Source organism: Chenopodium quinoa, unplaced genomic scaffold, assembly GCF_001683475.1.
Source record: "Chenopodium quinoa cultivar QQ74 unplaced genomic scaffold, ASM168347v1, whole genome shotgun sequence".
NCBI lineage: Eukaryota > Viridiplantae > Streptophyta > Magnoliopsida > Caryophyllales > Amaranthaceae > Chenopodium > Chenopodium quinoa.
Window position 1 is genome coordinate 136027 of NW_018744464.1, and position 24168 is coordinate 160194.

Consider the following 24168-nt stretch of genomic DNA (forward strand, 5'->3'; position numbering starts at 1 on the left):
TATAGGCTGAGTTCTTTGTTTAATTTCTTTCATTGTATCCACGTTAGAAGAGTGGGTAACATGGTAGCTCACTTATTTGTTAGGTGGGATGTTAATGTTGATTCAGAGCGTATTTGTACGAATGAGTTCCCCCAAATTCATTCAAGCTTTGGTTGATCTCCATATGATTTAATGAAAGTTGTCCCGCTTGTCTTCAACATATATATATATATATATATATATATATATATATATATATATATATATATATATATATATGCATGTCTTTTGTGTATAATTTATAATTAATATAATGAAAATAAAGATATAACTATTATCAAAATAATCAAATAACTAAAATTAGTTTATAACAATAGTCAATTTTTCTTGTTTACATTATCTCATCGACGAGCATTATTAGCAAATATTAGAATCGATTTTTTTAAGAATCGCAGTCATTAAATGTTCAGATATCCAATCCATATATATATATATTTATGAATCGAGTATAAAAGCAGTATTAATTAATATATGAGATGGTAAGACTTCAAATGCATATTTTGGGGGTTGTGAGTTCAAATCTCATGATGGACATTTTCATTAGAATATGCTCATAGTTGAAAAATGACATAGCGAGGGTGCCACGTGGCATATATACCTTTTTAGGAACGCTTTTTAATATATAAGGTTTTTTTTTTTTTTTTTTTTTTTTTTTTTTTTTTTTTTTTTGAGATTTACTCACAGCCTTCTACATTCTTTTACCTAATATTATTGGTCATTTGAAGGTAATCCGAAGTCCTAACAATTATTACATAGAAAAATGAATTGTATCCACAAGGGGCATAAAGGTGAAGGGCTAGCTACAGCCTTGAAGCAGCAATAACATGCCTGTTATCATTTTGACTCGTTAGCTTTTTGACATTGTAAATTTACAAATTCAGCATTGTCCCACTTAATCCTTCAGTTACGGGGAACAAATTTCAGTTTGTTTCAATCTCATGTGTTAACCTTAAATGCCACCTACCTAACTTAGTAAAAATTTAAAATATTAGGGTGGTATACAAGACCTTTACAATATTGCCCTTGGCTCTATTTACACAGAAAATATTTTTTTTTTGAATTTTTTTTTTGAGGAAACGTTAGAGAAGTGACAAAAAGTCCGACAAAACATAAAGAGTAATCTCACAAGGACAATGATTAACCCAAATTTATTTAACTTCAAACGACACTAATCTAACAAGGTGGTGGGTTATAAAGTTCCCATCCCTTTTGACATATTGGATGGGTCACAATATTAACCACCAACTATATTTTATGATTGTGTTATATTCGAAAAAAGAAAGAATAATTAACTTATTTATATGGAGTATTCAACAATTGTATAAAATTAAAATACATTTATATGCGAATGAAGAGATTCCCTTATTTTTATCATGCAGATTATTTACGCTATGTTTAGAAGCATTTGAGTCACTAGACAACTATCATAATCATATTAATACTTTTTCTTTCCATACTTTTGATTAGACTAACTACCCTTGAAATGAGGATAATTAACATCACTGTTGAAGTTGAGGCCCATGATTATGTTTTATACTCTATTACGTCCCCTTACACGAAAGCACGCCCCCTTACACGAAAGCCCGTTGGGCTTGAAGTGTGGATGCAAGATGGACCCTCTTCATACCCAGCGCTTAATACTCCACTTAAAGGTGATTGTCACGATGACTCCGATACCATGTCAAAGCATCATCTCAACCAAAAGATTAAGCTGATGGTTGAGGCAGAATAATATGTTTTATACTCTATCAATCACCCTAATCTTTTTCTATTTTTCTAAACAATTACCACGATCCTACCACCCCAAAAAAATGACCATAATATGTAATCAAGAACAAAAGTTGCAATAAATTTGCCATCCAATTCCACCGCAATGAAAGGCGAGACAAGAGACTACCTTCTGCACCCAAAAGAGACGACCTTAATTAATAGCATGATCTCTTCTTAACAATGTGTTTTTTACTTGCATGAAAACAAGCACAAAACTTGTTCACTTATACACAAAAAAAAAACATAAATAAAATGACAGTAACTGACACACCAAAGTCTTTGTTATGTTTTATGTTCATAATTTCCCTAAGCATTTATCATGTAACATCATTTTCAGATCATTATGATGACGTTCAAGAAGAGGCATGGCTGAATGAGGATTATAGTGCTAGCGAGCTTAACATGGCCCTAACCCGAAACCGAGCCACGGCAGGAGGCAAGTCATCGTGTGACTTCACATTGGGGAAATGGGTGTTTGATGAATCGTACCCTCTCTATGATTCAAGCTGCCCTTATCTTAGTACTGCTGTAACTTGCCTTAAGAATGGACGCCCGGATTCGGATTATCAAAAATGGAGATGGCAACCTTTTAAGTGTTCTATTCCTAGGTAATTAACTACATTTTCTGTTTGCTATTTTGTTTGTTCTTCTATTTGTTTATTCCCCTTAAATTAGTTCCATGTTTAATGAAGTTTATATACTAGTAAAATTTTTATATTACTACAAGTAGGTTAAGTACTTTAAATCCATTTCTAAAAAGAAAAAAAAAAGAAAAAAAAATAAAATTCCCCTAGTAGACTTGTTTCTGTTGTTAACATTTACAGCTATGGCTAGATAAAAGGCAAAAACGTTTACATAACGGGAATGATGTTGTATAGAGCAACACAAATTCTTATATGTGGCTGATCACACCGTGTGGCCAGCCACTATATAAGGGTTACTTCGTTAGTGTAATAGGGGTTATTTGGTCGGTTTTAAAGGGGTTATTTTGTCAGTGTTATAGGATTACTCGGTCAGTGTTATAGGGGTTACTTTATTTTTTCATAAGTGGCCACACACAAGACTTGCTAATACAACAAATGTAGTTCCACATGTAAAAAACCAATTTCGCGTTGGAATGACTTTTATTTGATGTATTCATGTGTATTAGGTGATTAGAGTTATAATCATGTGAATTTGTATGATAAATTTCATTGTCGTAGTGAATTTTCTTGATTTTTTTTTATCCAACAAGGTAAGACGATTTTTCTGATCTGAAATGTGTGTTGCTTTCTTGTAAAACACAAGTGTGCACACTGGTTTGACAACAAGGTAAAAATAATGTGATGATTTTCTAGGAAAAATAACATTGGTTAAACCAAAAAAAAAGAAAAAAGAAGTTGATTTTATATTAATAGAGTTTGTACACAAATTTGTGGTAAAGCTGTATAATGCTAGTGTCAACTAGTCATAATTTATACTCATAAGTTTTTGGAGTACAACTGCTACAATTTCCTGCTGTAAAATTATTGATGCCACTTTTTACTTGATGTAAGATTTGATGCACTTCACTTCCTGGGAAAGATGAGGAGAAAAAGAGTAATGTTAGTTGGAGATTCAATAATGAGAAACCAATGGGAGTCTCTTGTTTGCCTTGTCCAAGGAGTCATTCCAACTGGCCGAAAACGGGTGACATACAATGGTCCTACAATGGCCTTCCATGCCCTGGTAATAGCTCCATGACTTGATTACTTTCGTTTCTAAGCTACATTGTTTGGTCCATTCTATAAATCAAATGACTGATTTCAGGACTTTGAGACGTCGATTGAGTTTTCTTGGGCGCCTCTACTAGTAGAACTAAAAAGAAGTCCTCAGCATAAGCGAGTTTTACATCTTGATATGATTGAAGATAATGCAAAGTATTGGAGAGGAGTCGATATACTTGTGTTCGATTCAGCACACTGGTGGACACATTCAGTCAAGTCTAGAGCGTAGGATATTCTGCTTTGTTTGCCACACTTTGTTTGATTCTGATTGTAACATTACACTTAAAAATCTCAAGTTTGAAACTGCTTGTAGGTGGGATTATTTCATGGAAGAAAACAGAATTATCAGCAATTTGAATCCAATGGTTGCCTACGAGAAAGGACTCACAACATGGGCTAAATGGGTAGATTTAAATTTAGATCCTCACAAAACTCGGGTCATTTTTCGCAGCATGTCACCCAGACACAACAGGTATATCCATCAACTAAATGCTTATTTATATTACCAAGATCATAAGAAGCCACAAAGGTTTGTGGCAGAGACGAGGTTTGATCCTTCTCCCTTGATAATTTACCAACTAAGCTAGTTGGCGTCTACATATTTCCCTACTCGCCTAATTAAGTATTAAACTCTGTTTTCTTCCTTTTCAATTCAATAGTTTAATTAAGTCGATTTACTATGGCAGGGAAAATGGCTGGAAATGCTACAAACAAAAGGAGCCTCTACTATATTTCAGCCACCCTCATGTTGCAGGACCTACTATGATCCTCAAAGAAGTTCTAAGAAAGATGAGATTTCCGGTATATCTGCAAGATATTACCAACATATCTGGTCTTCGAAGGGATGGACACCCCTCGGTGTACAGCAGGGATTTGGCACAAGAAATAAACCAAAACCTGAAAGAACACAACTCTGACTGCAGTCATTGGTGCCTTCCTGGGGTTCCTGATGCTTGGAATGAAATGCTAAGTGCAATTCTCTAGTCAATGGCAATTATTTATCCAATATTGTAAGCCAAGTGAATCAATGTTTCTCTAATTAATCCTCCGGAATTATAAATTCCTGTCATTATAACTCTGATCACCTAATGTTGAAGGTAATGTTTTGATCACAGTCCTAGCCTTCAATTTAATGGGTTTTTCCCAAGTATTAAATCATTTAGAAGAATGACAATTGCTATAATATGGTGGTCTTTCATGTTAATATAAGAAAAACATGAATTTCCTATAGTTTCAATGAAAACAGAATGTAACAGCACATCTTCATGGACACATCAGTAAATAAATACAATATTAATATGTAAGATTAGTACAATAAAGATTACAGAATTTTATCAAAAACTTAGGATGAGCTGAACTTTTTTTTTCAATTTTCGAAGATCTTTTGAGCTCAACCCAAAAGCCTTCTCTAGAAGCTCTTCATTGATATCAGACCCAAAAATGGTTGATGGTATTTTCATCAAGCCGGGATTCTGGCTGTCAAAACTCCCTAAAATAGCTGCAGGGGACTCCCCAACATTCATTTGGAAATGCAACATACCCCTAGGAAACACCATCACCTCACCTTTCTCAATTACCTTAGCAAATATTTTTCCCTGAGTGTCAACAAATCCTGAATAAATTTTTCCCTCCAAAACATACGCGATTTCTGTAGCTCTTGGATGATAATGTGGAACATTAACACCACCCACGCCAAAGTCAGCTCGCACCAACGAAAGTCCTAAGGTGTTTAGCCCAGGGAATACATTGGCATTAACAGGTTTTGAAGTGAAACCTGTGTTTGTGAAGTTTCCTGGCAATTTTATGCCTGTGAAAATAAAATCTTCCACTGTTACATTGTTGTTCATGCAGCTCGTATCACCGGGTTTGGATCCGCCGGTGGATAAGCAGAAGTCTTCAATAGGATCCGGGTCGGATGCTGAGAGTAAATGTGCATGATATTGGATGGAAAGGACTAACAGAAATACCAATGGAAGAGCCATATTTTTTTATTTTCTTGGATAAAATTGATAAGGACTATGATTAAAGCTCTAAAACATTATCTAGATGTCCAACATTTTATAGGCATTTGAGAGCACAAGGCTAAAACCACTAATAAATGTTCACTTTAGTTGGTGCAATGCTTACTAGTAGTCCCTTAGTTGGTGTAAGGAAACATCATGGAATATTCTCTTAGAAGTCAAGTATTGACTACTACAGTCTGTTAGTACCACAAATAATTGCCAGTCTTATTTGGCTGCTTCAATTTTTATTTTATTTTTTTAATAAAAAGGAAAGTGCAATTCAATTGAATATAATGGCGTTTGGTGGAGCAGTGGCATGGAAGTGTGGAGGCAATGAAAAATAGTAATTATGGTTTTAGGTCGAATTTGGTTGTGCATCTTGTCATGTCTGATCCATGATCAAGCCAACTCGCTATATGTCGTGCCAAAATTTTCAAAAGAACGGCCTAAGAGCAACTGAAGCCCACATGTTGTTATGCTAGTATGCTTAAATCAAATTTACCTTATTTTAGTATGACATATCATGCGTTATTGTACTTTAAAATCATTGATATGAGATGCTTAGTTCACATTCAAACTTGATTATTTCATGTCTTGTTGTGCTTGAGTGAATTCTTACCTAAACCATTCCCTTAGTGCTTTAATTACATTGCTTCTAGTTCATTTCATTCTTATTTAGTATCTTTAGATAGCTTTTCTCCTTTTTCCTAGATAGCTTGATTGTTGGTATTGAACGTGGTGTTTTAGCTTCTCCCTGGGATCGACTCTCGACTTACTGCTAGACTTGCATGTGTTTAGTTCTTAGGTTTAGGTTATAAATTTTGGGTTTGATTAAAGGTGTTTTAGTTTCAACGACCTAGAATATCCTTGATCAAATTGGCGCCGTTGCCGGAGAGACAACTTCCATTACTTTTTCATTACCTTATTAAGTCTATCTCATCTTTTATTCGCTTGTTTGTGTTACTATTGTTACTTGTCAGTGCTTACTTTCTTCTTAGCTTTGTTGTATGAACAGGGGACGAACCCGCTCAAGGTCTTTGATCCCTATCGATCCCGAGCTTGAGAGGACTTTGTCCTTGCTAAGGAGAGAAGCAAGAGCAAGGAGTAGAAACTCCCATAACCCTACAAGAGAGGTAGTGAGAGATTCTCAAACTCCACCTTCCTCACCATCAAGTTAAGAAGGAGATAGTCCTAGTTCTTCATCAAGTTTAGAAATCAATCCTTTCTCAACCTTTGAGTTCGAGTGTGCGCAACCCCACATCATGGGAGTCCATAGAGCTCTTAAGCAACTAGGAACTTCCGAAGCTTATGCACCTCAAAGTGGGATTCTAGCCCCCACCACTCAAGCAAACAACTTTGAGATCAAGCCTACTTTCATTTCTATGTTGAGAAGAGGCAATTCCCGGGTGGGAAATTTGAGAATCCATATGAGCATCTCGAGAAATTTCTCAAGTATTGTGATACCATAAAGGCAAATGGTGTTTCTCAAGAATACATTCGTCTTAAGATGTTCCCTTTCTCTATCATGGGTGCGGCCGAACATTAGCTCAAGAAGGATGTCCCTCCCGGTTCTCTCACAACTTGGAATGAAGTCACCACCGCTTTATTGGGACGGTTCTATAATCACAAGAAGACCACCAAGGCTCGTTTCAAGGATTCCGTCAAAGAGGTGGAGAATCTTTGTGCGAAGCTTGGGAGAGATATACAGAACTTCAAAGACAATGTCCCTATCATAACATCCCTAACTACCAAGCTCTTCAAACATTCTATAGTGGACTTTCACCTCAAAGCAAAACAAGTTTGGATGCTGGTGCGGGAGGCCCAATAATGAACAAAAGAGAAGGGGAAGTGGAGCGCATCATAGAGGATGTGGTTCGAAATTATGAGGATGGTATGAAGGAGAGCGTGAAGCTACCTCAAGCAAGGGAACGATTCATCCATTGGAGCAAGCTAATGCCATCACCAATCTTTCCTCTCAAATGACCAAGATGGCAAAACAAATGGAAGAGCTCATGAAAGTCCAAACCCAGATTGCTTCCTCCCCTTCTACCAAGGGAGGCAATGATATGAATACTCCTTCCCCTCCTTCTTACAATACAATGCCTCCTGGATATTTCTTATGTGTTAATTGTGGTACCTATGATCATGATACATGTCAATGTGTTTACTCTTGTGAAACTCAAACCCTCCCCAAGAACACGATGATAATGTGGAAGACGTTAATGCTATGAACTTTGCCCCATGTATGGGGAATATGGAGAACATGAGGCTAAACCCTAATCAAATGGGGAATTGGAATCAAAATTGGAACCATGGTTGGAACCAAAGTGGTGGTGGTTATGATTACCAATATCATGGTGGGGGAGGCCCTTCCAATCCAAATGGAAGAGGCTACCCTAACCAAAGAGGTTATGGAAATCAAAACCATCAACCCAACTCCCGATACTATGACAATCAAAATCATAGTTTTGGTGATCAAAGTAACATGGGAAACAATAAACAAAGAAATATTTCCATCCAAAGCACCGGAGGAAATAAAAGTCAATATACTTCTCATTATGCCCAACGTAATAGGCCTCCGGGTTTCCAACAACCCCAACTTCCCCCACCTCAACAACCTCTTAAATTGGAGGTACTTTCCGATCCTTTGTCATTACTCCAAACTCTTATTAAAAATCAAGAGACTTTTAATAAGAGCCAAGAAGATTTTGTTAAAAGTCAAGAGAATTTTAATAGAAGTCAAGAAGAAGAGAAGAAGCAATTAAAGGCCCACATGAAAATGATGGAAACTTAAATCTCTCAACTTGCTCAATCAAACCCCTCTTCTTCTTCTTCCACTCATGCCCTTCCTAGTTAAGGTTTGAACCCTAATCCCATGTATTCCATTACCACTAGGAGTGGGAAAGTTCTAGGGAGTGAGCCAAACATTGAGAAGAAATCAAGGGAGGAAGTTGATCTTGAGGATGAGAGTGAGAAAACCAATGAGTCTTTGGGAAATGAGAAAGAAAATGATGTTGTTGAACCAAAGGAGAAAGATCCCACAAAAAAAGCTACCCCTTTCCCCCTAAATCGCCAACCTAGAGAGGAGAAGCTACCCTTTCCACAACTCTTTGTGAGGTCTAAGCTAGATGCTCAATTTGAGAGATTTTTGGAGGTTATTAAAGGTCTACATGATCAATTACCATTTATTCAAGCCATGAAAGAGATGCCCCATTATTCTAAATTTTTGAAGGACCTCTTGCATGGTAGGAGAGAAGTAGAGACCGTTAACCTTACCGCCAATTGTAGTGCTATTCTTTCTAGCAAGCTCCCTACAAAGTTGAAGGACCCCAGTAGTTTCTCTATCCCATGTTTGGTTAATGATGTCCATCTTGGGAATTCTTTGTGTGATTTAGGTGTAAGTTTGAGTCTTATGCCTTTCTCAGTTTACCAAAAGCTAGGTGTAGGCAACCTTTCTCCTACAAACATCACTCTACAACTTGCCGATCGTTCTACCAAATTGCCTATAGGGAAAGTGGAAGACATCCCTCTTAGAGTTGGCAAGTTCACCTTTCCTGGCCCATTGACTTTTATGTGTTGAAAATGAATGAAGATGAGAGCATCCCCATCATTTTGGATAGACCTTTATTTCCTTGCTACTTCTAAGGCCATCATCAATGTGAAAGATGGTAAGATGACTTTGAAGGTTGATAGTGAGTCCATTAAGTTTGATTTGAATAGTGTCACGAACCAACCTTCTTAATTTAGTGAATGCTATAGAGTTGATGTGATTGAATCTTTGATGGAGGAATTTTACCATCCTCATTTGCATGCTACTAATGATCCTCTTGAAAGTGTTTTGTTGAATGATTTTAAGATAGGTGATCATAAAGAAGACATGCAATTATATGAGGATTTGCTTGAAGAAAGCAAGGAGGAATGCAACAATGCAAGCATAAGAATAGACTACTTTTACTCATGCCTTCTTTTAAGTGGAAGAGAAAGAAGAGGACTCCAAGGGTAAGGGAGCACCAAAGGTAGACTTGAAACCTCTACCTTTGGGCTTGAGGTATGCATATCTTGATGCTAATGAGTCTTTTTCCGTAATCATCAATTCTAATCTAACGGAGGACCAAGCCGCCCTCTTGATCAATGTTTTGAGGTGATAGGCGGTCGCACACCTAACAAAAATAACCTAACTACTCCTCCTAATTATGTAGTAGGGTAAGTCAGGGTCGATCCCACAGAGACTAAGGTTCACCTAAATTATTTAGACTCAAGTAATTACCAAGCAAGAATCAAACAATGATGGAATAAACTAAAAGCTAATGTATGGAAAACTAGAATAAATCAAACGAATATGATAAATCAATAAGCTAAAACATCCAAGATCAAGTATCACCACAATTACGATCGATGCAATTATATATCTACCCCTAACATACAATTCCAATTAACACGGGGAAAAGCAAACCCTAACCAATACCAAGGACCTCTCTCGAGTATCAATGGCTTCCCTAACCCACAATCAAGCCTATTCTCATGGTATCATGCAAATTAGAGACATTAAACACCTTACTTCACTTCCCAATTATCAATTCAACTACTCTCGTGATGAATTTCAAACCCTTAATTAATTTACTCAATTCCGTTAAAACCCAACTCTCGTTGTGATTGAAACTATGGAATAATAACACTACTAATTATCTCTAATCTAGTATTGGCATAATCACAATCAGTTTAGCATAACAGTTGCAATAGTCATTAGAGAATTTAAAGAATTAATTCATGCATCAATCATAATTGGGTTACCCTAGATCTTGGAATAAGAAAACTACTCACGCATATTGAAAGAAGCAATAACAATAATAATCAAGGAAACATAATTGAAAACAAAAATAATTGAAAGAGAAAGGAATAGAGATGAATACCAATGATGCTTCAATTGAAATTACTCAAATTGTTAATCAACAATACCCAAATCTAACCTAGGAATTAAATTGCTAAAAAGTATGAAATTAGGGCTCTAGAAAGAGAAATAAAACTTAAGGAGATAATAAAAGTGAACTAATGATAATTACAATGGGTATTTATACCCTTAATGAAATAAAAATTCGAAAAATAATAAAAACCGGAATCGCAATACACTGCCCGGTCAGACCGAGCAATAACACCCCGATCGGGCAGGTGGGATTAAATAAGCAACTGTTTCTTCCTTGCATTCTTCCTCAGCGCCCGATCCAACCGGGCATATGGCCCCCGATCAGGCACGAGGGACACTTCTTCGCTGGCTTCCTTGCTTCTGATTTCGTAGCTTTGAACATCTCAGCCACCACGCGCCCGATCCAACCGGGCATGAGCTTCCCAATCAGGCGCGTGGGATAAAACCATAAATCAGCTTCTTTGCTTCAATATTAACATCAACCATGAAGTCCTTTTGTGCCCGGTCTGACCGGGCTTGCAATGCCCGACCGGGCACAGTATAAAAAACTGCTCCTTGCTTGCAAATTCTTCTAAGACTTGGTTCTTGTTTAGCTCGGTTTTACATCCTTGTCCAGTAACATCTCCAAAACGCTTAAAACGTGTCCGAATCATCCGAGAAACTCCAAGTTCCTGTAAAACTTATAAAAATACACCGAACACACTAGAGAAGAGAATGTTAGCGGAAAATGGCTCTAAAGAGCCTAAAACCATATAAGAATGTAATGAAAAGTCGGGATAAATCTATGTATAAAACGTGTATATCAAATTCTCCCAAGCTAAACTCTTGCTTGTCCTCAAGCAAGACAACAAAAAATAATCAACAACCAAACAACATACTTCACCCCATAATGCAAATTCAAAACACGGATTCAAAAACGAAATCGAACAAGCATGCATCTTAGCCAACCAATCAAATCACTCATACCATCGATCCACCTAATTAGTTGTCAAACGAGACCAACCATGTATATTTCAAGAATCGATGACTAGAATATCTCACATCGGTGGTCACTCAACACACTTTTTATGTGGCGAGCTAAAAATGAGCTCGATCTCTCACCATCCCCAACAATAATGCAATCCCCCCATCTCACAACACTCGCGTGTTTAGAAGGTTATTATATCGCTCAACCTAGTCAAATGTTGACTCGAAATGTAACATATACTCCAGTATTTTGACAAAAGACTCGTTTCACATGAACACAATGCTATGCATGAAGATCGAAAGGACTTTTTCAAGCTTGTAACGTAGGCCGGGAATAAGAATATTGGGTAAGAAATAATTTGGGAAATGTGGGCTATATTAGTGTAATCGGGGAGCTATCAAAAGCAATGAGTCACACCTCGATTCACCATTTTCAATCAACAAAACACAAACCCAACTGCAATAAAAACACCCCTTACTTCTTCATATTTCTTTCTAACTTCAAGCTTCCTTTTATTCAATTTTTTCTTTTCATCAACATTTTTTCTCTTTTTCTTTCTTTTTTTTCTCCTTTTATTTTTCTCGAGAATAAAGACATTTTCCTTCATTTTAAGTATGAGATTTTCTTTCCTTGTTCTTCGATTTATTCTCTCTTTTTTTTTCAACAAACCTCCATGCTAGTTTTCCTTCTTTTCTCTCTTTTTTTTCCTTTTTTTTTTCTCTCATCAATTGCAACTTGAAATTAAAATCACACAAAATACCGCATAAAATAGCTCCCCCAAGCTAGACTTGGGAAAAGTAACCAAATTGGGGCTAAGGGGTAATTTTTGTGAAGTTTATGAAAAATATAGTCAAGCTACAACATGGGTGAGCAAGAAGGGAACGGATGTTCTAAATTCCTCTGGAGGTCACCTAATGAACATGGCCTTCATCATTTCAACATGCACATGCAATGCATTACGACACACTACTAAGAGTCTAGAATCAAAACTAAGATCAATGCTACACCAGGAACTAAACACACACATGAATGAATATATAAGGTTCAAGCCTCACAGTTAACACAGTCAAGCTCCTAAAACATACATGGTTAAATAGCTTTGACTCCTACTAGGGATCAACAAATTCAAGGTCAAATCATGATCTTTTAGTCCACAATGCAAGTATTTCAATCGAAATTGAATCAAAACCTTTTACCATTAAGGATAGGGGCACAGGGAAGTAGTTCGATGGCTATTCACTATCATGATTCTCGTATTTTTCATTTTTCAATTTTTTCAATATATATATATATATATATATATATATATATATATATATAAATATATAGGGTCGGGATCCGGTGAGAACCACCTTCTATGTGAGAACACATCCTATATGTGAGAACCAATCTCAGCCATCAAATTGTATCCAATCCAACGCATGTGATTAATCACATAAAACTCCTAAAATCACACCTAACTGTCATCTTTCTCCACCTAGCTAACTAACTTCTCTCTCCACCACGAGCTTCATCAATGACGCCTAATCAGTAACGATGTTTCTCGCCTTGAATTGCTTCAAATTGCTTCATCAATTGCTTCATCAAAGTAATCATAAGCAAGTTCACACCGACCTTGCTCGCCTTGCGCTATATTACTAATCGCGATTGCAATCGCTGCTACAAATCAAATTCGCCAGGTTATTGAATTGCATGTTAATTGGATGATAATTTTTGATTTTTTGGTTTGCTCTGTTCTTATTAATTTGCATATTTAATTGCATCAATCACCAGGTTATTGAATTGCATGTTAATTGCATGATAATTTTTTATTTTTGAGGTAAACATATAATATAATGTTAATTTTATATATATACAAAGTATGATATTGTATGACTACTTTCGTCGTACTCATAGAATTAATCTTTTAAATTTGTTGTAAAATTGTAATTGTACTCATCAAATTTAGGTTTGATTAATTTGAGAGAAATTGGAAATTTGCAATCAAATTTAAAATGAGCAAATGAATTGAAAATGAGCAAACCTAAATATTTGTAATAATATAAAAAACCTATAATGAGCAAACATAATTAAATTGAGCGAATCCAAAAAAAAAATGAGCAAATATAAAAAGGAGCAAATGAGCAAAATAAGTTGGTAATGGTGGTGGTGGTAGGGTGCAGGGGACAGGGGCGGTGGCGAGGGAGTGAGAGTGAGACAGGTTGTGGTGGTGATATTGGTGGTGGTAAGGTACAGGGACAGGGGCGGAGGAAGGAGAGAGAGTTTGGTGGTGATTGTACAGTGTAAGATAGAGGGTGAGAAATGGGATTCAGCTCATTAACATGTGTTGCAGAAGCAGTGAAAGTGAAAGAGGTAGCTGTAGCTAATGAGCAAATATATAGTTGCTCATTTATCAAATGAGCAAGTGGTTGTGCTTCTTAGATTGAGCACTTCTGTGTGCTGTGATAATCTGAAATTACTGTGTGTGTGTAAGTGAGTGTAAGAGTGCATGTGTTAGAGAGTGTGTGTGTGTCTAAGAATGTATGGTTTTTGTAGGCAAATATGCTATACTGAATGCTATATATGCTAGGTTTTGCAAATCATAGCGAAGGGTAGCATTATCAAATTTTACTCCTTTTCAAATCATCTAGTTTCTGCTATCAAAGCATTGAGTTCCATGGTTTTCTTGCCTGCACACAAGCCCCACCCCCCTTCTTCTTGGTCTGTTTCCTGTACACCAACCACACTCCCTTCTTACACTTCCTTATACAAACCTATTCCCCCCTCCCCCCTCATCTTTCTGTTTGCAATTCTGATTTCTGAATCTGATTTCAGATCTATTTTAGATTATGAAATTATTGTGTGTGTGTGTGAGTAAGTGTAAGAGTTATACTGTAAGTAGTAATTAGTATGGTTAAAAACATGATTCAGCAGCACATATGAGATTTTTAATGAGCTTCCTTAAACTATTTTATGGAATTGTTGCTAACCTGTTATTTCTATTATATTTAATGTCAGAAATGATGAGCAACAATGAAGAACTTGACAGTCATTCTAGTATCATCTCAAATGTGGCAACTACTCCTACAATAGTAGTTTCTCCTAAAGTAGCACCTTTGCTCACTCCCGGAGGAACAAAAGAATGGCTTCCAATATGCCCCAATGATTTGAAACCAGCTATAGGGATGAAGTTTAATAATCTTGAAGAGGGCCTTGAATTTTATAAAAGATACGCATTTGCTGCTGGATTCAACACAAGAAAGTCTACAACTAAAAGGAAAAGAAGAAGCAAAGAATTGAAATCACAGTATATATTATGCAATAAAGAAGGATACAAAGAGCAAAAAAAGCCTACTGTTGAAAAAGATTTAAATAACAACGAAGGAGAAAGCAATGAAGAAAAAACTTCAATCAAAAGGAAGAGACTCGTTACTCGTGTTGGGTGCAAGGCACATATTGTCATAAAGCATTGTGATGATAACAAATTCATAGTGTCACAATTTTATGAGGGACATACTCATCCACTTTATACACCTAGTTGCAATCTCTTCCAAAAAGAAGGAAGAAAAATGAACATATTGCACAAAAAAATAATTGTGAATAATTCTAAGGTACGACTTTCAAAGTCTCTTATGTTTCATGAATTCTCTGTATGTTCTAATAAAAGTAGTATGCACATTTGAAAAATGAGCATTTAATTGTTTGTTTATTTGAAAAATGAGCATTAAATTGTTCAAATGAGCAAGCAAATAATTGAATTGTTTGCTCATTTTAAAAATGAGCATTAAATTATTTTCTCATTTGACAAACTGTTTTGTTCTTTAAATAGGTGAATATTGGTCCTGTTACAACTTTTCGAATGATGAAGGAAATTGTTGGAGGATATGATAACATCAGTGAATCTAAGCAAGATTTCAAAAAATTTCATAGAGATTTGAAAGCATACATTCAAGGAAGTGATGCTCAAATGTTCGTGGATAACTTTACCAACAAAAAGCTAATGTGGAGCGCTTTTTTCTTTGATTTTGAGATGGATGAAGATTATTGCCTTTGTAGAGCATTATGGGTTGATCCCCTTTGTAAAAAGAGTTACGCTCTATTTTGTGATATGGTATCCTTTGATACCACATACCAAACCAATAGGTAATTCATAAAAATCACAATTCATTTTTATGTTATAACTATAGCTTAAATTAATAACTTTGTTTTAAATGAACTTAGTATAACTATTTGCTTATTACACAAATGAGCATTGACTTATTTGCTCATTTCAGAAATGTGCATTCAATTATTTGCTCATTTGACAAAAAAGCAAACAATTGTTTGCTTATTTCACAAATTAGCATTGAGTTATAAGCTCATTTGACAAATGAGCAATCAATTATTTGCCCATTTGTCAAATGAGCATTAAATTATTTCAGTAGCTGATGACAATTCTGATTTCATAATCTGATTTCAGATTCTATTACAGATTGTGAGTGCGTGTATGTATGTGTATGTGTGTGTGTGCGTGTGTGTGTCTGTGTCTAAGTACGTGTGCCTGTGTATTTATGTGTGTGTGTAGTTATTTGATCATTTAAAATTTAATCTGTATGTGTAAACAAGTACAACATGGTGTTTACTCCATTTACTGGGGTTGACCATCATAAGAGCTGCATTACTTTTGCTGCTAGTTTCATAGTAAAGGAAGATATAGTGTCATTTGAGTGGTTGTTCAGATCATTTCTCAAGGCAATGGGTGGAAATGAACCGAATTGTATGATTACAGATTAAGATCCAGCAATGAAAATTGCTGTTAAAAGTGTGTTTAATAAGACTGAACATCGCTTCTGTATGTGGCACATAATGAAAAAGTTACAAGATAAGGTGGAGAAATCAATCATGCAAGAAGAAACTGGTTTCCTAAAAAAATTATGTGCTTGTGTTTGGCATCTTGAAATTGAACCTGTTGAGTTTGAAGAAAGGTGGAACAAGGTGATGGTTGAATACCACTTGGAAGAACATGAGTGGTTAGGTTATATGTACAAGATAAGGAACAAGTGGATTCCGGCGTATTTCAGAGATGTGTTCCTTGGAGGAATAATGCGTACAACATCAAGATCCGAAAGCGAAAACAACTTTTTCTGCTCCTTTATCAATCCTCATGTGTCACTTGTTGAGTTTTACTTGAGATATGAAGCTGCAATTGATGCCCAGAGACACACACAAGGTCAGAATGATAATGATTCAAAGCACAAATATCCTGAGTGCAAAACACCACTAAGGATAGAAAAGCATGCCTCACATTTATATACTAACTCTGTCTTTTATGAATTTCAATATGAGGTTGAAATTGCTTATTTTTCTTGTGGTGTTGATGAATTGAAGAAAGAAAATGGATTGGAAGTTGCAAAAGTAAGTGAAGGAAATCGGATTAGAACATTTGATGTTGTGTTTAATCCAACTAACTATGACACCACATGTTCTTGCAAGCTATTTTATAGACAAGGAATTCCATGTAGACATATGATTTAGGTTTAGAAAGCAAAAAGGTTTGAAACCATTCTAGAGCAGTATATGCTATACAGATGGACTACTATGGCACTGAAAAAACCAATTTTTGACTTGGGTGGAAACCTGTTGGAGCAATGTGCTAATTTAATTGACAAGAAAAAATTGTTAAATGATTTATGGTCAGAGATACACATTTATGTAAGTTTGGCAGAAGGCAATGATGAAGATATTCAAGATCTTGTGATAAATCTTCAAGGAATAAGAAAGGATTTGGAGGCTAAGAGGATTGCAAGGAATAATGAAACAACAGGAAGTGCAAACAACAAAGGACAAGACATTGAGCTATTGATTGGAGCTAGTGTGCCAACTGAAATAATTGTCAAACCTCCAAAAATTTCAAAGAATAAAGGGACTGGAATTCATGTATCAAATGTAGAGACTTTAAAAGAGAAAGGGGCTGAGATTGATGTGCCAAATGTTGAAGTGCAAAAAGGATGAAGGGAGAAAAAGAAAAGGTTGTAGAACAAAACCAGAAAAAGAAGAGATTATGTAGAGGTTGTGGTGAATTGAGTCATCATGATATTAGAAATTGTCCAAACAAAGTATAATGATACTTTTATACAAATATAAAAGTTAATATTTTTATATAAATATATGATTTAGCATTTTGTGTTTTAAATTTTGTTGAAATGAGCAAATTTTTTGCAAGCTCTGTTATCTATCATACACACATGTAATTATACCAAAGCTATTCTAATGTCCTTGGTAACAGAAATAGTCCAATCCAAGATATTATACAATGAGTTCAGTAAAGAGAACAACCCAACATACCCTAATCTTCAAAATCATAGAGGCTAAATTAACTAGATATTTGCTGATATTTGTATAATGATACTTTTATACAAATATAAAAGTTAATATTTTTATATAAATATAAGATTTAGCATTTTGTGTTTTTAATTTTGTTGAAATGAGCAAATAGTTAATGCTCATTTGTCAAATGAGTAAACATTCCTTTTAATAATACATTAAATCAACAACCATTTCTTTGCTCATTTGTGAAATGAGTAAGCATTAGTTTTCTCATTTTTTGAATGAGCAAATAATTAGTTACTCATTTAAAAAATAAGGAAACATTTCTTTGCTCATTTAGCAAATGAGCAAATAGTTAGTTGCTCATTTGTCAATTGAGTAAATATTTATTTGGTCATTTGGCAAATGAGCAAATAGTTAGTTGCTCATTTGTCAAATGAGCAAATAGTTAGTTGCTTATTTGTCAAATGAGCAAATAGGTAATCAGCAATTTAACAAATGACAAACAACTTAGTCAATAAGATAAAAAATGATATCCATTACATTGACATAGCAAAAGTTATACTTAGAAAATCCTAACAACATCATAAAAACATTAGATCAACTAAGAACATTTATCACATTTGTCTTATTAAGAACATCATAAAACTAACACTTCTATTGTTCTATACAAAAACTATACAAATCCTAAGAACAATTGATCAACTTCAGTCTTCAATTCTCTCCGTTATTTGCTCTTGGATTGCTGCCCCTAGCTTTCTTCAGCATCACTTGCTTCCTCAGCCTTTTTTTTATTTTGGAACTTGTTTAACAGTATTTACTTCACTGGAAATAATTGAGAGGGTATACTTCAAACGAAGTTTTTCAATGATTATGTCCTGCAAAGAGGAAAAATGAAGCAATAATTCAGAGTAAGTATAGGGTAAGTAATGGCTTCATGAATGTATATCAACAAGCTGCTCACAAATTTTAATCTAAAAAGTGCAGATTTCTCATTCCAGAAGAAGCAAATTATAAAAATTGCAATTAGACTTTTTCTAGTTAGACTTACATTATTTTTCTTTAAACCTGAATTCCACTTTTGCAAACCCATATATGTTTCCATATGCCTCATCATTGCAACACCGCAATGTAAATGATTATCATCTGAAGACTTCCAAGGTAAATCAACCACAACAGGCTCCATAGACTTGATCTGTTTTGACAAAACAACACTTTGTATACTTCTTTCACCATTCATGAAATATGAAAATGCACTTTTCTGAAAATGAACAAATAAATTAAAATAAGAACAAAAACAGGTGGAACAAACATAGTTAGAACAAGCAGAACAAGATCAAGATAAACAACTAAACTCAAATCATTTTTCTAAAATAATCTAACAAAATCTTGAGCCATTACTGCCACCTACCCACACAAACCTACCCACATATTACACAATTCTGATTCCAGAAACTAATTTCAGAATCTGATTTCAGATTCTATTACAGGTTGTATGTGTGCTTGTGTGTGTGTGTGTGTGTGTGTATGTGTGCGTGTGTGTATGTGTGTGTATGCGTGTGTGGGTGTGTGTGTGCCTGTGTATGTGTGTGTGTGTCTGTGGCGTGAGTGTGTGTGTGTATTTTCTTGTTATGGGAGAAAGGAGAAATTCAGAGGAGAATCCCGAAAGGGTTAGGGTACCAGTGATATAATGAGAGGAGACATGAATAAGGAATCTGGTAACAACATGGCAGGCATCAATGAGGATACTAATGATGAAGAAGAAGTGGCAGAAGACATACCAGATTTTTAAGCAATTTCTTATTTTCTCTAGGACCTTCACTGTAATCAATAACCTCAATTGTACCACAGTCTGTGGTGGTGTTAAAACATACCAGATAATAATGATCCTTTTCAAATACTGGGAAAAAGAAAAGCTCAATATATTTCTTTGGGATGATTGTTTTGCTGAATTCCAACTCCACAACCTCACAAAACATTTTATTCCTTTCTTGAGCACGATCACTTTCGTATTGAAAAAGGCAATCCTAAAAAAATACATAAAGAAAAGTACATAAATAAGATGAATATAAATGAAAAGAGTAAATAACAAATGAGTAAAGTGAATATGAAATGAGAAAAGTCATATAAAATGAGTAAATTGAAATATTTTTTACAAATGAGCAAGTGAATGTTTTGCTCATTTGACAAATGAGCAAAAAATTAACTGCTCATTTGGAAAATGAGCAAAGAATTAATTGCTGCTATCATTCAATTATTTATGTAATTACAGAACATGCAGAATGTTAGTTGTCAGATAGCATCAGAAACATAAAGAATTAAGTCCTTTGGTTTAAGCTTTATTTTATCAGCCTCATTTGTGCTGACACAGATATCTGCCATGAGAATTACGAATGTAATTAGAGGTCATGCTTTAATATATGAAAGTTAGTTCATGCTAATGCTAGTTTATGCTTTAATCTTGTTCTTTTAATATTTTAAAAAGAATAAGATTGATCTGATATATGATAGTTCATGCTTTAATATATAGTGATTGTGGCATATATCATGAGTTCTGAATACAGCAGTTTGCTGGCTTTCCAAAATTCACACAACAAAAATTCATTTGCTAATCTTGATTGAGGAATTCCTAATAGCTCAGTGAACTAGGACTCATTTTCTGAACACTTACAACCTGCTCTCCACATTCATCCAGTGAGGCAGTGTGGTGGATGTACATAGAACATATAGAATTATAGATGCAACATGTCTGTGAATTCTAGCTCGTCACTGATTCAGACCATAATACAAGTCATAAATAAGAATTCGAATTGTGTAGGACCAAAATTAGACCATAATACAACTCATAAACACTGATTATGCATTGATTCAGACCAAGGAAGTCAGAATTTATATTGTTATCAAAATTAATTGCTCATTTGACAAATGAGCAAAAATTAATTGCTCATTTGATAAATGAGCAAACGCAAGACAATACACTACAAAGTGCAAACAAACAACCATGACATGATTATGCCTTGAAGATAACTATAATAGGCAAATTTCTTAAATTAGTTCTGTATTTCAAATATTTTATCAAAAGATTTTATGTTATTTAGTATCCAATAAGAGACTTGAATTAGTTCAGTATTTATTTTTTGCTCATTTGACAAATGAGCAAGAATATTTGACAAATGAGCATTGAATAGTTTGCTCATTTGACAAATGAGCAAAGAACTAATAATAGTTTTTGCAAATACAAAACAACATCTACATTCATATATAAAAAAATTATATGAAATGAGAAAAGTGAACATGAACAAAGTAAAACAAAATAAAATGAACGAGTTGAACTTACAATAACATTAAGACCGAAAAAGAAACGTCCACTAGAATTGACATCTTTATATTGCTCATTAAAATTCAGAACAGTAGACCATGCATTAATGATATCGCCATGAATTTTGCTCTGAGTTTTTAACATTTAAAGTTGAAATAGGATTACTTCATTATCAGGCTCACCCTCGCATAAAAACCCTGCATCACTACATATAAGATTTAGGGAAGTTAAAATAATTTCAATCGTAGATATGTAAAGTGAGAATATAGAGCTAGACTTGTTATAAGAAAGAAAAATAAATTCAGTTGCCAAAATTTCCAGAATTGAAAAAATTGAATAAATACTTACAAACGATTTTTCTTCTCATGAAAAAATGAATCCATAACACCTTTCTGAACTGCTGTTAATGGTGTATATATGTTGATAATCCGAGACTTAAAAGGAGATCTTATCTGCAACAATGGTTGCACTTTACGCTTCTTTGGAATACAACTCTCATTTTCAGTATCTCTTTTTCTCTTAAGCGTAATTGGGTCTTCCTGAGCATTCACAACATCAACATCATCAACTGATTTAGAAGCACCAACTTGTGAACTAACAGGAGCAGCTACAGGTTCATCAGTAGGTGCAATGCCAAGGGACTTTTCCTGAGAATCATTTTCTTGAGAAGAGATTCCTAAGCTGAATGAAGGAGTTCCACATCCTTTGGCAACTGAACTTCTTAAACTATATCTCGTACTTGACTCTCCAAGTTTTTTAAATACATGTTCAGCAACCTTAGGCTGTATGATAACAGATGGATCTTCAACATCAGGTATACCACTTGCTATGTGAACACATTCAGCAGCAATCTTAGTAACATCAATTGGTTCTGATTCAATCAGATGATCAACCCTAGCATAAATTGTAGATTCAGCATGCTTGTCATTGCCTGAAATCTTCGAAAACCTATCCCAAGCTTCAATTACAGCTGGATCTTGCCAATACTGTTTATCTTGGCTAAATGAGAGAGGAATATCTTCAGTCAAAGCTTTAGAGCTCATCTTCTGCTCATCACAAACAGTCATTGCATCTTCCTTCAGCTTTTGAATCTTCTCATTGTTTGGAAAATACTTAACAACAGTTTCATGTTTTTCACAAACAGTCATTGCCAAGACTAGATTTGTAGATTCCGTTGCAAGCTCCATAAAGCATTTCTATAAATAAAAAAAAAAATTAATTCATAATAATGGAAAGAAACCAAGAGCATCTTGAATACTTAAAGGAGTCCCAAACTTTAGAGCAAAATCTTGATCAGCTTGTTAGAGTTTTATTTTGCTAACAATTAGAGCATCATTTAACACTACACCTGGATCCTTAAATCCATTTCCCCAATAGCTAAAAGTCCTTTCATGCAGTAAATTAAAACATAGATTCTCATTTGTCAAATGAGCAATCAATTTTTTGCTCATTTACCAAATGAGCAAATAGTTGATTACTCATTTATCAAATGAGCAAACACCTACACATGTTAATGAGGAGGTTTTCCCATCTTAGGGAGGATAGGGATTGGGCTGATAACAACTCGCACACCCCCAACCTTTTAACCCCCTACTCTTTCATCGCACGGCAACAAATTCACAAAACAACAATACAAATTCACAAATTAAGTAAAAAATAACAAAAATTAGGAAAAAAAACAAAAACAAAAAATGAGCAAAGTCATATAAAAATGAGCAAATTAATATAAGTTTCCAGAAAAGTCATATAAATACCTTCTTCGGATCTTGTTCAATTTCTTCATTTTTTGTATGAATTGGATCAGATTGTTCCTAAAATAAAAAAAAAAACAAAAAAAAAATTACATAATTGTGTAATTTTCATCCAAATCACACAGTATCAAATGAGCAAAATATAATTTCTCATTTGACAAATGAGCAACTATTTTTTTGCTGATTTAGGAGGTCCATTAATGTGCTATAAAGAGCACCACATTGCATCATTTTCCTTAAAGCAAGATGTGTTCCAATTCAATTCTTCAAGCAATGCCAAAGACATAGAAAAACTAACTATTGGTTACAAGTGAAATACCAGTTTTGGTTGTTTGCTGCCAGAAGGACCAACAAGCTTCTGATTTTTATAAAAAACTCCAAGCCTCCCCTTAAAAATTTCCAATTTCTCACGACTTGACAACATATTGGTTGTCCAACCTTTGAGAACTGGAGTTTCTCGTTTGGCTCTAACTTCCTCAATGACAAACTGATCAACGTATAAAAGCTACAAACAAGTAAGATAGAAAAACTTAGTACATTAAAATTAAACAAATAAAAATTAATACATACAATAGCTACAAACAAGTAAGAAAAAATAATTAGTAAATTAAAAATCAACAAATAAGTAAAAAATACTACATTAAAAAAACAACAAAAATTAAAGTAATACCATAAGAAATAGTAAAGACCCAAGAAAAGAACAAGTTTGACGTTCTTCCCAGAAAAGCTTGGCCTTCACAAGTGAATCAAGGATATACTTGCACCAATTCAAGTCCTTTATTTTATCAACATCAGAAAGAAATGTGAGAATATCAGAATTGATATTCACATTTTGTTTCCCTGAAAAAAAAATGAGCAAAACAAAAGAAAAATGAGCAAAAGGAAATTTAAATGTACAAAATATAATATAAATAAGCAAACAAAATTGAAAATGAGCAAACTCCTATAAAATTTAAAACCATGATGTTGACTCTCCACCTTTTCCTGATGATATAATTAATTTATAATATAACTTGAAATTTTTTGACAAGTATGTTAATATGAAGTATGTACCAAATCCTATTCCAAATTTGTTCACCCATCTCATCATTGACTAACAACAATAATCCATCAAATTATACAAACTACTTAGATAGCCTAAAAGATAAATACATAGAACAAAAGATAAATACACATATATATATCTTATTCTGAAAGTGTCAATAGTCTCTATCTAATGATGTATAGTTTCAAGTAACTGATTCTATACATATATGACCAACAACTTAGATAATATAATTGCTATATATAGCACACAATTGCTAAGTGCTAACTATAACTAAAAATAAGCAAAATAAAAATAAAAAGTTTACCTCCATCAATGTAGAA

At 34.4% G+C, this 24168-nt stretch overlaps 5 protein-coding genes across 5 annotated transcripts; 3 read left to right on the top strand and 2 right to left on the bottom strand.

Annotated features, from left to right (window-relative positions):
- Positions 1-1822: 1822 nt before the first annotated feature.
- LOC110697473 (protein trichome birefringence-like 36) lies at positions 1823-4635 on the top strand. Its single transcript, XM_021874844.1, has 5 exons — positions 1823-2417; positions 3345-3516; positions 3598-3779; positions 3868-4026; positions 4241-4635. The coding sequence occupies exons 1-5, from the start codon at positions 2062-2064 to the stop codon at positions 4536-4538; spliced, it is 1167 nt and encodes a 388-aa protein (XP_021730536.1). The 5' UTR covers positions 1823-2061; the 3' UTR covers positions 4539-4635.
- Positions 4636-4818: 183 nt separating this feature from the next.
- On the bottom strand, positions 4819-5639 carry LOC110697474 (germin-like protein subfamily 3 member 2). Its single transcript, XM_021874845.1, has one exon. It carries the CDS (start codon positions 5534-5536, stop codon positions 4889-4891), a length of 648 nt encoding a protein of 215 aa, XP_021730537.1. The 5' UTR covers positions 5537-5639; the 3' UTR covers positions 4819-4888.
- A 2793-nt stretch (positions 5640-8432) lies between these two features.
- Positions 8433-9137, top strand: LOC110697452. Its single transcript, XM_021874819.1, has one exon. The coding sequence runs from the start codon at positions 8433-8435 to the stop codon at positions 9135-9137; it is 705 nt and encodes a 234-aa protein (XP_021730511.1).
- Positions 9138-14500: 5363 nt separating this feature from the next.
- LOC110697453 (protein FAR1-RELATED SEQUENCE 5-like) lies at positions 14501-15902 on the top strand. Its single transcript, XM_021874820.1, has 3 exons — positions 14501-15035; positions 15254-15567; positions 15884-15902. The coding sequence occupies exons 1-3, from the start codon at positions 14610-14612 to the stop codon at positions 15900-15902; spliced, it is 759 nt and encodes a 252-aa protein (XP_021730512.1). The 5' UTR covers positions 14501-14609.
- Positions 15903-21568: 5666 nt separating this feature from the next.
- Positions 21569-23772, bottom strand: LOC110697454. Its single transcript, XM_021874821.1, has 3 exons — positions 23120-23772; positions 21633-22860; positions 21569-21588 (listed from the first exon to the last, which is right to left on the bottom strand). Exons 2-3 carry the CDS (start codon positions 22234-22236, stop codon positions 21569-21571), a joined length of 624 nt encoding a protein of 207 aa, XP_021730513.1. The 5' UTR covers positions 22237-22860; positions 23120-23772.
- Positions 23773-24168: the final 396 nt, after the last annotated feature.